Here is a 15365-nt window from a genome sequence, read left to right on the forward strand (position 1 = left end):
AAATGTGTCCTCCTGCAGTTCTCTCATTAATTCGTATGCTATCAGTTTTAGATTCTTATGTTATTTTACGCTCTTCATTCGTCTATTCACATTTTACAAAAAAAAAAAAAATGTGAACAGGTCTTCATATGCATTCACTGTGCTTATCTGTTTAACTTCTGGAGGCTTGACGGATATTGAACTGTATAATAAATTTTTTTTTTTTTTTTTTTTTTTTTCTTTGTATTGACCAACAATAAACAGAGAAAATTAGCATATGCATTGTTTTTTTCTTTCTTTCTTTGGCTCAAATAATAAAAACAAGTTTTAAGTGAAGTTTAAAGGCATTTTGCATTCTCATGTAACAGGATTCTTTTTAATTAAAATTAGCCTATCTAACACTTCACTCTCATTCTATATATGCATATACATGTATTATTGATTATAGAAAGGCTAAAATATTATTTTAAATCCCAAAGAGTGCAGTAGTGAATATTTGAGGTTCTGCTGAGTAGTTTGGGAATCATGAGTGAGCAAGTGTTTTTGACACCACTAGAGGGCAATAGTGCACTATTTATAAACCAGCTGTTGAAGGATATGGCAACCAAAGCTGACACCGAAAAAAAAAAAATTCTGTTTTAAAATGCAAGTTCAATTTATTCAGATGTGGCTTTAGTTAGTTGCAGCTGTGGTCAAAATAACGACTGAATAAATTAGTAGCCTATAGTAGGCTTTGCATGCTGAAGTGTTTGAAACTAGGCTACTTGTTTGCATTCACACTCATTAAATCAATATATTGAACTAGAGTACATCCAAAAATAATGCGTTAGATGACACCACCAGACATCATAATATTGACACTATAAACTGAAATGCGTGTTAATGCAGTTTCTGTAGATATAAATTATATTTATTTCAAGTCAATCCAAAATAACGTTAGAATCTTTCTTCACATTCCTGCATTTATTCTCTCCGATCTTCAACTATTTCTGCACTTCTGCATCAATTTTTTTTGTGTGCGCAAGAGTGGGTGTTTCCTTAATCGTTCCGAGGAAACCATCCTGTGCATTTTCCTTCTGAAATGAGAGCATGCTTAATTTAAGACTGCATGTGATGCACGAGAGAGAGAGAGAGAGAGAGAGAGAGAGAGAGAGAGAGAGAGAGAGAGAGAGAGAGAGAGAGAGAGAGAGAGAGAGAGAGAGAGAGAGAGGATTTTGGTGATGCGCTGTTCATTTCAGCACCACAAACCAGCATCTGAGGGCAGAGAGAAGGTAAGATCTCACATCTACTGCACTTCCATCTTAGTGTGTTTTAAAATACTGCTTTTATACTGCAAGTATAATAATCTAGGAGAAAATATGATCTGCTCGTTCCTTTGTTTGGAATGTTGATCATGGAAATCTTTTGAGCGCGAAAACTGTCAGTGATCAAACATATAACTTGTGTTTTATTGTGTTACTGAGACCCACAGGAATGTTGCAGTTGTTTCTGTTTAGCTCACTTGTTTTTAAGATGACAATGTTCACTTAACAGCACTTTATTGTTTTAGACGCAATAGTTGCGCTTTTATTGAGACGTTGGATGTTTAAGACATGAAGGAGAATGCAGAGGCTGTGTTGATTACAGTGTGTGAATCATTGCATTGCATCCAAGAAATGTGCGTAAATGCACACGCATGCATGCTGATTCATACTCATGATGTGTGTTATAAATTCAGAAATGAATCAGAAATGTGCGTGCTTAATGTGAATTTTATAACTAACGTCTCGTGTCTTTCTCTTGAATTGCATTAACAGACTCAAAACTCTCAATGGCACGCGATTGTATTTTTTATTTTTTTCAACTACAGTTGAGAGAGCTTTGGATTCCTACGAGACAGGTTCTCCTGGTGGAAATATAAGATGGTTCTGCTTGACACATACTGATTCGTGTAAATTAAAAAGAGAAATGGGACACTCTGCGACTGCCAGGGTAATAACTCCATCTGTGTCTGGAATAACGGCAGAAGAGAGGGAAGACCTGAGCTCTCAAAGAGATGAATCCGTGCAAACTAGAAGAATATTAGGCTGAAACAAATCCAATTATGCATAGACCATCGTATATGCAAATGCATTTTCAAACGAATGCGCAGTCTTCCCCAAAGATGACTGGAGATCATGTTTAACAGATCATATAAAATAGAACAGAACAGAAAACAGAATAGAGAAATACAGCGTCAGAACAAGAGAAGCAATTAGAACAGATAGTCATTGTTCTAAAACAGAACATTTCGAATGTTCTCTTGAAGGTTCTAAAGTTCACAGTAAGATCCAGGAATAATGAGGCGATCTTTCCACAGTGTCTGGGTTAGTGCGGGGATTTCAGTGGCATTAGTGGCTCACCAGGAGAGCACAATCTTATTGAGAAGTGTGCAGTGGACTTCCTTTACGGTGTGGAGTGACGCTCTTGGCGCACGGAGGCGGCAGATTGCGCAGCGTGCGTGTGTGTGTGTGTGTGTGTCTCTCTCTCTCTCGGAAGCGCGAGGCTGTGCGTAACTGCGCGTAATCAAACGATGGCTCTCCATTCTAGTGGAGATGTGGAGGTGTTTCACAAGAGGCTCTCTCTGTCTCGACTCTCTGAAATGTTTTAGGTGCCTGATGTGTGCCAACAACAGTGTAAATGAACTACCTTGGTTTTGGAGGCAAGTGTGGTGTATATATACAGTCAAACCAAAAATTATCCAGACACCATATAGAATTTTTTCTTTTCTTTTTACTAGTGGGTACAGCAGGACACTATAGGTCATTTATGTAAGTTAGGATAGCGAGGTGTCTGAATAATATTTGGTATGACTGTATATATATATGCTTTATTTTTGAAATCACCCCACATTTTTAAGAACACACAATACATCGGTGACTGTACTGATATTATTATTATTATTATTAAAAATTATTTAAAGGGAAAATACTTTTTAGTTTATAATATAATTAAACATTAACATCAAAATGATTGCTGAATATCTCCATTTCCCCAAAAGTCTAAATATGTGCATCTTGACAAAGAACTGTTGTGAAGATCTATCTGTCATAACTCACCTTGATTACTCTCCGATCCACAAGCTGAAGTGTAAACATCAACCCGACAGCTCTATTGTCCGCAAATAGACACATTTCCTCTTGCTGCGAAATGTCTTCGGTTGCCTATGCAAATGTGAGGGAAGAGGCCTTGATTTTGTTGTTTATTCAATGAGGCAGAAATGAAAGACCACACTGAGCTCCAAATGACTGTGATGTAATTTCCTTTCTGTCAAGATGTCCGTGTGTTTGATGAGTTTGCTTTGTTGCTCGTGTCTGATTCATGTTTGATTTCTCTTTGTGCAGCCACTTACACAATGTTTTCTTTTATTTAGATGCTTCTGAAGATGTGAGAGTTTTGGAGGCACTGACGTCTTTCGCATCTTCTTATATCACCAGTCACATGACATGCACACCAGGCGTTTGTCCCCCAGTGGCCTAAATGGTCAAGATGCTCGACTTCAGCTTTGAAATGGGAATGGATGTCCCTGTCCACCTGCTTCCCCGTTAGTCCTCAATCCCATTACCTGGAGATTTCCTACACTTTCTGACACTGCCCCCCAACAACCCAGTGGATATGGATCTTGTACGCTTAATTCGGACTCAGTACCAGCTCCTCTTCTTCTTATGCTACTGGTTACCAGTCTCTCTCCAAAAGTTGGAGACGCCACCCATTGAATACGCCCACTCTATCCGTCTGGATGGCGACATAATCCTGGGTGGCCTGTTCCCGGTTCATTCCCGGGGTGAGCGTGGCGTTCCCTGCGGAGAGTTAAAGAAGGAGAAGGGTATTCACAGACTGGAGGCAATGCTGTTTGCCATCGACCTTATCAACAAAGACCCAGAGCTGCTACCCAACGTGACGCTGGGCGCCCGGATCCTGGACACCTGCTCACGGGACACCTACGCCCTGGAGCAGTCGCTCACCTTTGTACAAGCTCTCATTGAGCGCGACGGCTCGGATGTACGCTGTGCTAATGGAGACCAGCCCATATTTGCCAAGCCCGACAAAATCGTCGGAGTCATTGGTGCAGCCGCCAGCTCGGTCTCCATCATGGTCGCCAACATCTTGAGGCTCTTTAAGGTGAGTTAAGCTCACCTTGTTCTTATGGGGATTGGGAGAGGGAAGCAAACTGTAGTTGGCATGTCAAGTCCAACCCATAATTGCCAAAGATCTATCCGTGCCTTTCTGAGGTGTGGGAGTGGGTAGTGTCCTGCAGCTTTTATGAATTGTAGTCATAGTATGGTATAGTGTAATGAGAAATAATCAGGGCTGGGAGTCAACTAAAACCTATCAAGACCAGAACAAATTTGCCAAGTTTGTCTTCATCATGTTTGCCAACATTATGAAGGTATTTGAGGTAAACAGGGTCACATAAGAGGTCTAACCTTGCCTTTCTGGGGCCTGGGAGTGGGGTGTAGTCTGTAACTGTTGGGAATGATGGTTATAGTACAGTGTAGTGGTTAAAAGCTCTAGGTCGAAACCTACAATTTAGACCAAGTTTAATCAAATTATTGGGGTCATCATGGCAGATGTGTCTCCATCATGTTTGCCAAAAGTATGATATTTGAGGTAAGCAGGGTCACATAAGAGGTCCTGTCTTGGGGCTGGGAATGGGACAGAGTCTGTAAGCCGTTGTGAATATTCATCGTAGTGTAATGTAGTGGTTAACAGTCTGGGGCGAGGCGTTGAAAGGGAATAGGTAAAAACAAACCCGATCTCAATTCGTACTTATTTTACGAGGTGGCTATTTCGCACGAATTCGAATGATTTTTGCTCAATCGTACGTATTTTACGAGTTGCCCAAATCGTATGAATTAATACGAATGACCTGACCCCGCCCCTAAACATTAGGTTTAGACAAATCGTACAAATTCGTACGAGTGAGGTTGTACGAATTAGCCACCTCGTAAAATACGTACGACAAAACCTACAATTGAGACTAGCCCATATTTTCCAAGTTAAACAACATTGTTGGGGTCATCATGGCAGATGTGTCTCACATTTGCCATCATTATGAGGCTGTTAGCAGGTTCACATAAGAGGTCTAACTTTGCCTTAGTAGGGCTTGGAAATTGGGCGTAGTAGTGTGTTGTTGTTAACAATCAGGTTTGGAAAATACAATCGAGACCAGGCCCTAATGTCGGGACGTATGTGTCTACATCACGTTTGCCAACATTACGAGGCTGTTTGAGGTTCCTGGGAATGAGGCCAGAGTCTGTAGTTGTTGTGAATGGTGGTTATATTATAGGGAGCCAGAAGGCTGTTGGTAAAAATGCCACAAGAGGCAATCCATGGCCATTGTATCCTCTCTTGTATGTACACTCTTTCTGCCTGCTTTATTCTAGGTCTTTTTCAGTTGTTCTATGAAGCAGACAAGGTCTTCATAACCACGGGTGACCTCACATAACTCAAACTACAGTTGTTTGTAATATGGTGTGACAGAGAGTGGCCTGGAAGAATCTCAAGGCAGGATGATTTCGGAGAATGATACCACCCAAACTCTATTGTAGTCTAAATGTACAGCAGAAAGATGATGTTTCTGGCCAAATGCGACAGTGAAATAAACTCCGGCATTTTGCTATGCTTGTCGGTGGGAATTAAGCGAACCAGGGGGCTCTTTCGCTATTTATGTATGTACACAGCTCAAGTTCAGCAGTGACAACCTGTTACAATGCAGTCTTTTCTAGAAGAACAACACCTCTAGGAGTTGGAATGGATTGCATAAACTATCTCCCGTAAAGAGGTGTATACGTGTCTGTAGACTGAGCTTCAAGTGGCCTCTTGACAACAATAGATTTTAACACGGTCATGTTTAATAAGCAGTCTAAATAACACTTCTGGCCGACTGCTCATTGTAGTTGTCATAGGAACAACTCATGGCCGTCCTGTGCCAAATAACGACACAATGTTAATGAAACTCTGTTGTTTATTCCACACTCATTAGCTGACCGTGATTTGACTGATTGATGTAGACACGCTGTGCCGAACGACCCATCCGCACTAAATGACGCATGTCCCATATTGCAAGCGCAGATCTTTTTCTGTAACACCACGTCAGCTGCCAGACTTTGATATCAGGAAGCAATCGCGTTAAACATGATTAGACGAGACGTTGTCTTGGGTGCCGTGCATGTAAATATGTATTCGGCTGCGTATGTGCTTTGTCTCAACGGGAATGCATGTTCTTTTGCGAACAGGTCATGGCCATTTGAAGGCCTACAAAACGCTGTTATTATTAGATAGTTACTAATGCGACATTGGTGAGTGCTAGTATTCCTATACATCAGCAGTGCACCATTTTTATTAAAGGATTAGTTCACTTTTAAAAAAACTTTTGCTGATAATTTACTCTCCCCCATGTCATCCAAGATGTCCATGTCTTTCTTTCTTCAGTCGAAAAGAAATTAATGTTTTTGATGAAAACATTCCAGGATTTTTCTCCATATAATGGACTTCAATGGTAGCCAAACGGTTCAAGGTCTAAATGACCGTTTCAGTGCAGCTTCAAAGGGCTTTAAACGATACCAGACGATGAATAAGGGTCTTATCTAGAGAAACGATCGGTTATTTCAAAAATAAATAAAAAAGTTAAAGTGTTATAGGCACAAATGCTCGCCTTGCGAACTCTCCTGTTCGAACTCGCTCATCAAAATGAACGAATCTTTTTTTTAAGTCAATGGCTCGAAAAAAGATTCGTTCATTTTGATGAACGAGTCAATGACTCGAAAAAAGATTAGTTCATTTTGATGTACGAGTTCGAACAGGAGAGTTCGCAAGGCGAGCATTTGTGCCTATAACAATTTAACTTTTTTATTTATTTTTGAAATGACCGATCGTTTCTCTAGATAAGACCCTTATTCATCGTCTGGTATCGTTTAAAGCCCTTTGAAGCTGCACTGAAACGGTCATTTAGACCTTGAACCGTTTGGCTACCATTGAAGTCCATTATATGGAGAAAAATCCTGGAATGTTTTCATCAAAAACATTAATTTCTTTTCGACTGAAGAAAGAAAGACATGGACATCTTGGATGACATGCGGGGGGGAGTAAATTATCAGCAAAAGTTTTTTAAAAAGTGAACTAATCCTTTAAGCATTGGCTGCAAATGTATATGTGCTTGAATTAGGGTCTGTGGATCATTTGACACTTGGCAGCACAAACAACGGCATTGTGAGCGTGTCAAAAGATCAGACCAATTATCTAAAGATCAATGTTGTGGAAGTCAAAAACTTGAAAGCGCGTTTGTGTGTATTTTTGAAACTGAGTTCAAATAAAAATGGCTCATTACTTTGCATACTTGTGCATAGATTGAGATTTTGTGCTTTTCCTCGGCTTCTCCTCATTAGTAAGTGGTTGATGAATGTAAATGAAAGCTCAATTAAAGAGGCTACTCTTAATGCCTACTTCCCAAAATGATGGTTGAAAACTGACCCGTGCTGAGGTGTGGGTTTCATGAGACTTTAAATAGCACATTTGAAATACACCGATGTTAAGTTTAGACATTGAAAACACTTGCTAATATGAGAGATTCTCAAGCCCTGCATCACTGTGTGAACAAGGGTTGATGCCAGCGCATAGTGATTCTGAATGGGACATATGGAGTTCCCCGTCAGATCTCCTGTTTAGGTAATCGCCACAGCATTAGGATGCCCAGCGAGAGGACGGCCACAAGCTGTTAGTCCCCTGATTTCCATTCCTCAGACGGTCCCAGCGCTCTGCAGGTGCAATTCAGATGCATTTCACCGGGGAGGTGATTTATCAGGGCAACCCTGCAGGTGGGGTCTTACCTCAGGAGATTTCGGAGAGCAATGAAGTGCCTCCAGTCGTGTTTGGCAGAGTGAAAGAGGAAGGGCTCTTACATGCATAATGCTGTTGTGTAATAAGATGTAGTGAGCTGCCTTGCTGTCTCCTGCCTCCCAGCTAACAGGGAAGGTTCTCTCAAGTTATGAACAAATAATCTTCTAATAATGTTCATTTAACGCTTGTTCTGTTAACCTTAGCACAAAAATGTTATTTATACATTGTTCATGGAATGTTGTTTGGTCATGGAATGTTTTTTGTTCATGGAACGTTTTTTTAAATGTTACGACTTGTTTCGGAATGTTCAGAGAACATTTAAAAGTAACGTTCCATAATGTTCTGAGAATGATGAAATGGAATGTTTCCTTAGACTTTGCATGTTTAAAAAGTGTTCAGAGAACATTCAGAAACAACATTTTCACTACTTGATGGTAATGTTAGCAAAACGTTTTAGATGCTACATTAATAGATATGTAAATGTAAATAGTTTTATTTTAAAGAGTAACTAAACCCCTGGTCAGAGCCTGACTCCACCCACTGGCAATATTTGAAAAATGCTGAAAAAATGGGTAGACCCCAGCGGAGATAGAGGGGACGAACCGAGGGCGGTGCTGAGCGGGGGGCGTGCACCTGAGACCCGCAGTGACAGCTGCTGTCAGACTCTGGAGAGCGACTGGAGTGACACAAGTAGCTTTGCAACAGAGCGGTCATTTGAAGTCGAGGGTGAATTGTCTGTGGACACACTGCTGGCTCAAACTGCGGTCTTAACTCCCGCATCGCGATCGGCATGTGATGAGTTTTGTCGAGTTGATGTCAATAGCGCGCGCTCTCTGTAGGCATTTGTTCATATTGATTTTGCCGCCATGTGAAAAAATCCAGCAAAATGCGCCGGCGCGTTTGTCGACCCCAGAGGATTAACTTGAGCCTAACCATAAATTGTGATTAAAATATACATGATCACTCACATCAAGACGCCGCTGCGGTGGTGGAGTCCATGCAGGAGCAGCGTTTGCCACTGCATCGCTTTTCAGCGCGAGCTGTGTGGAGAAGCCCATTTCCACCTCTATTCCGATACCATCCTGACCACTGTACTAAATACAGATAAATCTACGCTAACTTGAAGCTATCCTAACTAGGCTTGGGAACCGGTTCCAAACGTTCCGATCCATCGGAATCGTAAACGTCCACACGCTAACGATTCCACTAACGATTCCAAATGTTCCGTTCCATCCATTCCCGCGTCGCGGCATGACGTTACAGTAACTTATGCGACTGGATTTTTAAATCCCCCAAAAGCGCGATGGCTACGAGACGTAAACGATCGAGAGTGTGGCTTCATTTTAAATGCAGACCGGGGGAAGCAAATCTGGGCGACACAACCCCTCCCGGCATCAAAACAATGAAAGCATGGCGAAGCGGCTCTCCACGGCTCTGCTTTCCTCGGTGAAAAAGTTAAGAAACTTGACGCTATAAGCCCTCAGTACCGAGCCGAGCAGTTCGCACGTAACTTTCCCACACATAGACTAATTCGCGGCCACAAAATCAACTCCGGCCGCCACATATTGGCGTTCATTTTTAATGCTAAAACACGCAGCGTATTCTTTCCGTTGTATTTCCTTTCCCCGCTCTCCCTCCGTCTCTCTATCACTCACGCGTCTCTCTCACATACACTCACGCACACACACACACACCGCGTCTGTCTTTGAGGCGCCGGACTGGACAAAAGCGAAGTAAACTCCGCGAGCGACACTGGGCGAGAGAGAGACAGAGTGTGACTTGTTTTATTTAAACTTATATAAACTAACATAATTTATTTTACTGGACAGTTTAAAGCTCATAACCATATTTTGTTGTTACTTGAAGAGTGCAGTGTCATGTGGCATCATGCAGTATTTGTCCTGAAAAGGCTACTCAGTAAATGTCTGTAATTTAAGGTCATTCCTATTTTATTTGTATATAATACATTTTTATCATTAACTTTAAAAGCACACTCTTTTTATGACTAAAATAACAGTAAAGGGTAAAAAAAATGAATTCCCAAAAATTAAAACGGAATTTTGGAAAAAATAAAACTGATTTCATAGGGCCCTAGATATTGCACACTTGGTTTTCATTCTCTAAAACCACTTTAAATTAGACATTCAAAGCCAACAACTCTCAAAGCCACCCTGTAAGTGTTCAGCAAATGGTACAGGAATCGATATGGGAATCGATAAGGAATCGCATCGATAAGCAGACTCGACAATGGCATCGATATCGATAATTTCTTAACGATGCCCATCCCTAATCCTAACTGATGCAGTACTATGCTACTAACAAACTAACTAGGCTACACAAAATAATCTAAATAACTATATAAATGCTATAAATAGATGCTAAAATACTCTATCCTGATCGTTTTCAATACTCGCAATTCCAACTCCTGACTCGCAGTGGTTTTGACGAAATTTTGGTTTTTATACTGCCAACTTGTGGAGCCGTGCCAAGGGTGTGGTAGCTCGTACCAAGGGCGTGGTGAGCTGGAACCTGCTTACTTCAGCTCTCACCGCTTACGTCACGAACTACCGCAAACATCCAATAGGAAAATTCAACTGCAGTAGCCACCGTTCAACCTGAAGAGGGCAGCACTCAAACGTTTTTACACCATATATTGTAGAATTAAAACACTTTATACCCAAATGTCAAAAAAGTTACTCGAATCAATGATCAGTACTAATAAAGCCCCATTCTTACAGATCATTAACTAAAAAAAGTTGGTTTAGGGTTTAGTTACCCTTTAAACAATTTTTCTTACCGCAACTATCACAATTTAACTGCCTTTTGCACTGCATTTTAGGATTGCCTCATTAACAAGAAATACTTGTTGGGACGGATCACTTCACTCCCCTGCCACCGGTGCTGGTGGGACAGTGGGTTTGGTTGTTAATTAAGATGCTTGTTATGGCTTTGATGAACCTCGCGAGTCCGACGTCGTTTCACTGATGCCTGTTCTTATTTATTTAACAATATTTACTATAGCAATATTACATTCATTGCCAAACAATCGGCATTCATATTCATGAGTTCAGGCCCCAACACTCTGCATGCATTGTGCATTCAGACTGAACTTTTTCCCAGAAACGCTTTCAAGATAGACTTGAATAATAATGAATAATGAGTGTAGCATTTATTTGTAATACAAAAGGCTGTTGAGAACAGGATTTGTGTTGTAACAGGATTTGACATGTAATTTGATGTAAACAACATCCTTTTAAAGCTTTTTGTGGATTTTAAGGCAACTTTTTTGTTGGTTTGCTTTACTTGTCAACTTTTAAACGTTTTATATAGCCTAATGAGTAATAGTTATGTGAACACATTCACACATACTAACATTATTGCACAGTTTTTGCAAATAGCACAGACAGATATATGACTTTTATGACTCGCTTCTGGTTTCAGCATTTGATTTTAGCTGTGAGCAAAAGGGGTCTGGGTGGTTTTTGACGGCGATGTGCAAAATACGGCTGATCAATAGAGCGTCCATCATAATTGTGTTGAAACATACCCACCTTTGTACTTCTGAAAGCCTGATTCAATTACAAGCCACAGGCATTGAGATTACTTGTTTATCCAGTAGCAACATGTATCCCCGTCCATTCAGTCACAGTGGCTTTTACTTGAGGTTTTGCCTTGATGTAAAAGGGAACAAAGGTAAAATCACGTCGCATTCACGCTGAGAGCTAAATTGGCGAGTGTAAATGTTTTTTTTTTATATATAAATTCGCTCTGCATCTCAGTTTGAAGTTAAAGAGAAAGACTAATGTGTCGCACAGCCCGTGAATTATGAAACGATTTTGTGCTTCATTACTCCGGAAAGACAACATTTAGATTAAAATGTAATTAAGCAACAGATGCACATTATGTTGGGTTGAGTCAGCAAGAGCGGTATTGTTAGTCTCTGCGTGTTCGTGGAAAGGTCAGAATCAGTGGCTTATTTAGACCACGAAATGCGCCACGGCAGAAATCACACACCTGGCACTGCGCTATAATGGATTGTGTAATGAAGTTGGCATTTTCATAAAGTTTTTTTTTCCTTCTGTTATTGAACCGCAGCCCTCTTAAGGTAATTTCAGCAGATTGGGTTTGCTTGCGCACTGAAAATCATTGGCATCGACACATGAGGCCAATAAACCTTTGCACCTTCCTAAATCTATTAAATTGCATCTTCTTGGCTGGAGCATCTGTGCGCGGCTGAAAGCGTGTTTTATGACGCGCTATAGTGGTTTTCCTGCAAATTAAATGAGGAAATGTTCATAAGCATGTGGTAGCTAATGCCTATTTTTGAATAATCCAGTATACTTTACAAATAGCATTTGATTATTTTCTCTCTATTAAAAATTTGTAAATCAATAAACTATACTAGCTACACTCTTAAAATGCTGGGTTGTTTTAACCCAATTTTGAGTCAAATATGGATAAACCCAAACGTTGGGTTAAAAACTTTATTTTAAAAATTGAACCCAACGGTTGGGTTTGTCTATATTTGACCCAAAGTTGGGTTGAAACAACCCAGCAGTTTTTAGAGTGTATATAACTACTGTTGCTGTGCAGAATTTAAAGTGTAACTTCGACCTGTGTTGTTTACAATGTCAGTATATGTAAATGAACAATGTTTACTCGTTCTCCATGATACATGGACTGAGAAATTCAAGTTTATTTGTCAGCGAAACATTTGACATCTCCAGGGCTTTTAGTGAGACTACAGATTCCATATTTGTTTACGGACAGTCGGATCGTCAGAGGGTTATTAACTAAACAGTTGTTGTGAGTTTAGGTTTATCTCTGAAAATTGTATCGTACTTTGTCTACTCTGCATTATAGTAAAAAACTGAACACTATGTCAACCGCTTCCTTACCTGTACGCAACTTTGTTTTGCTTTCGGGCGGAACTGACGTTTGAAATGTTAACTACAAACACAGCGTTTTTTTATCATTTCCGTTGAGGCGTTCGCTCCGTATTTATGATACACTGGAGCCTTTAGTCACTCACACACTGGATCCTTCACTGAACATGACTCACTCCTACTAAACACTTACTCTTTGAATTCTTGCACCCGTGAACAATACAAGTCTAACAAATATAAGTTTGCTAGCAAATATCAGTCCTAGAGCTCTTCCTGGACGATTTTAGGTGATAAACCGGATCTAACGGAGACGTCCAACAGATTATGTAGGCGTCAAGAAAACACCACAGGCACAGTTCAATCAACGTGGGAAAATCTCAAATAAAACAAACAGCTGTGAAACTCTGACTCTTCCATCCTTTTGTTATTTTTATTTCTTATTCATTCTTGTGTATTTGTTTCCTTTTATGTACAGCACTTTGAATTACCTTTGTTTATGAAATGTGCTATATAAATAAACTTGCCTTGCCTACTAAAGCAAGGTGCTATTTGACTCTTGGTGCATTCAAGTCGTCCTGGGAAGTTCGTACATATTCTGTGCATGCAATTAGCTTACTGCGCTGTAAATAAACAGAAAATCCTGACAAATATCACTGCTAAATACCTTGAAGTATCGTGGTATTCCGGCATGTTTATCACTGACACGCCCCCAACTCGTAAAGATCGGGGCTTAGAGAAAATCCCCACTGGTATTTACGACATTGTGGTAAGTGTGTTCAACTTCTGAATACGATCTATACGAGATGACTTGAACGCACCATCTGATAAGCGTATCCATACAGACTAGTGGGAGTGGCCTTGGCAACATGCCCAGTGCATTATGGGTGTTGAAGTTTTCCTACCTATTTGGCAAGAGGAAAGACAACAGCCCATTTTCTCTGTTTTCTCTAGTCAGGTAGCAGGGGGTTTTTTCACCTTTCTACTGCATAGGCAGCCAAGTTTTACTGAAAGCGCATTTTTCCAGTGGTGAAGTACCTCTTTAACGTCATAACCACAGTCTCAGATACATGTACTCGTCGACCCTCAGGGGCCTCGTTCTCAGACGCTGCCCGCACGCGGCACACGGGTTCAGGTTGAAGAGCGCCGGCTCTCAGATGCTTTGGTGGAGGTGGAAACCTCATGAGGATGAGAGCGAGGACGCGTGGGCGAGAGGCCATGGGTGCCACTTAACTATTCCCACCGTTGATTTCCTCCATGAGGAGAATTCAGAGTGTGATAATGGACTCGGAGCACAAAACAGACAGCGAGCTCATTAGACACACACACACACACACACACACACACAGTATATCACGGGTTTATACGGGTAAAGTTCAGGCCCAGTCTTTAAATTTCCTTCCTAGCAAAGGTCACAACACTCAAAGGTTGTCAATATGTGGTTATTGGCTATGAAATTAAATAATCAAGATGCATTTCATGGCAGATCATACTTTTTCAAGCTAACAGGGTACGTTCTGGCAAGGTTCTCTCAAAGTTATCAACAAACGTTCTTCCAGTAGTTCTTTACAGGTTTTATGTTTTTTTTTTAATGTTAGCACAAAAAACATTTATGTATAATTGTTCATGAAATGTTTTAGTTGGACAAAGTTAAGTGAGTTTATACTTAAGACAAGAAACAAATATCTGCCAATGGGGTCATTAAAAAAATATTTTTCTGACCCAATTGGCAGATATTTGTTGTTGTTTTGAAGCATAAAGTCACTTAATTTGTATGCAAACACATCATTTTGCTTCTCAAGGAAATGTTTCTTATTGTAAGAATGTTTAGATATTTTACTGAAAAACAAGACAAAAATATTCTTCAAAAATCTTTTTTGTTTGTTGCTGTGTACATACACCAATATGCCATCCCATAATAAAACATACATTTAAATAAATAAATTTAACAGGATTTTTCCTGTGTGATAATCACAAAATACTGATTCTGACTGATTTAAAATAATGCCATGGTTTTTACAACACATATATTTCCAAAGCAGCTTTACAGAACAGCCTTACAAACCTCCAAAATATTACTATTCCTTTAAACATGCAAATGAGCAATAGATATTAGAACAAAATGCATGCACACGCAGTTGAAGTGCTCGGCATTGTTTGTACTTGGACGCTCATTTGGAGCAGTGAATCCAGAGCACTTTGGAGTGTGTTTTGACTGCTAGCGTAGCGTCTTAGCTGCCCACAGTAAAGCCCATTGGGACGAAGCAGATGAGTGTGAAATCTGGTGCCGGGCTGAAAATGACTGAGAGCGCAGGAAGCTTCTTCAGAGACTGCTGGGAAACAACACCTCTTGCATTGACAGAGTGGCGATTTGTAGATGGACTAGCCTGAAATGTGCTCTCATTTTTGCTTTATGGGTCAGGCTAGACTTCACGGCGTGTGGGATTGAAATCCGTGCACATCCTTTAGCAGGCTCAGATCTTCTCCCCTGTACATTTTTAATTGCTTTTCTTGCTGTTGTGGGATTTCCAGGCGATTTACATCAGCACTCGCATCGAATCGTGTGGCCAAGTGGTTAAAGATTTGGGCTGGTGTACGATCTTCATCTTAACTTGCTTATTTTTGTAGGCCAAAACCCAGAAACGA

General features: G+C 40.5%; 1 protein-coding gene across 1 annotated transcript in view; it reads left to right on the plus strand.

Annotated features, from left to right (window-relative positions):
* The first annotated feature begins 3437 nt into the window (after positions 1-3437).
* Positions 3438-15365, plus strand: part of grm8a (glutamate receptor, metabotropic 8a) — a 241317-nt gene continuing 229389 nt past the window's right edge. Inside the window, exon 1 of the mRNA XM_056245349.1 lies at positions 3438-4119. Within this exon, the coding sequence (XP_056101324.1) occupies positions 3613-4119 (507 nt within the window). The 5' untranslated portion in view covers positions 3438-3612. The remainder of the gene's footprint in view (positions 4120-15365) is intronic.

This window comes from Rhinichthys klamathensis, unplaced genomic scaffold, assembly GCF_029890125.1.
Source record: "Rhinichthys klamathensis goyatoka isolate OS25496 unplaced genomic scaffold, OSU_Roscu_1.1 h1tg000029l_1, whole genome shotgun sequence".
NCBI lineage: Eukaryota > Metazoa > Chordata > Actinopteri > Cypriniformes > Leuciscidae > Rhinichthys > Rhinichthys klamathensis.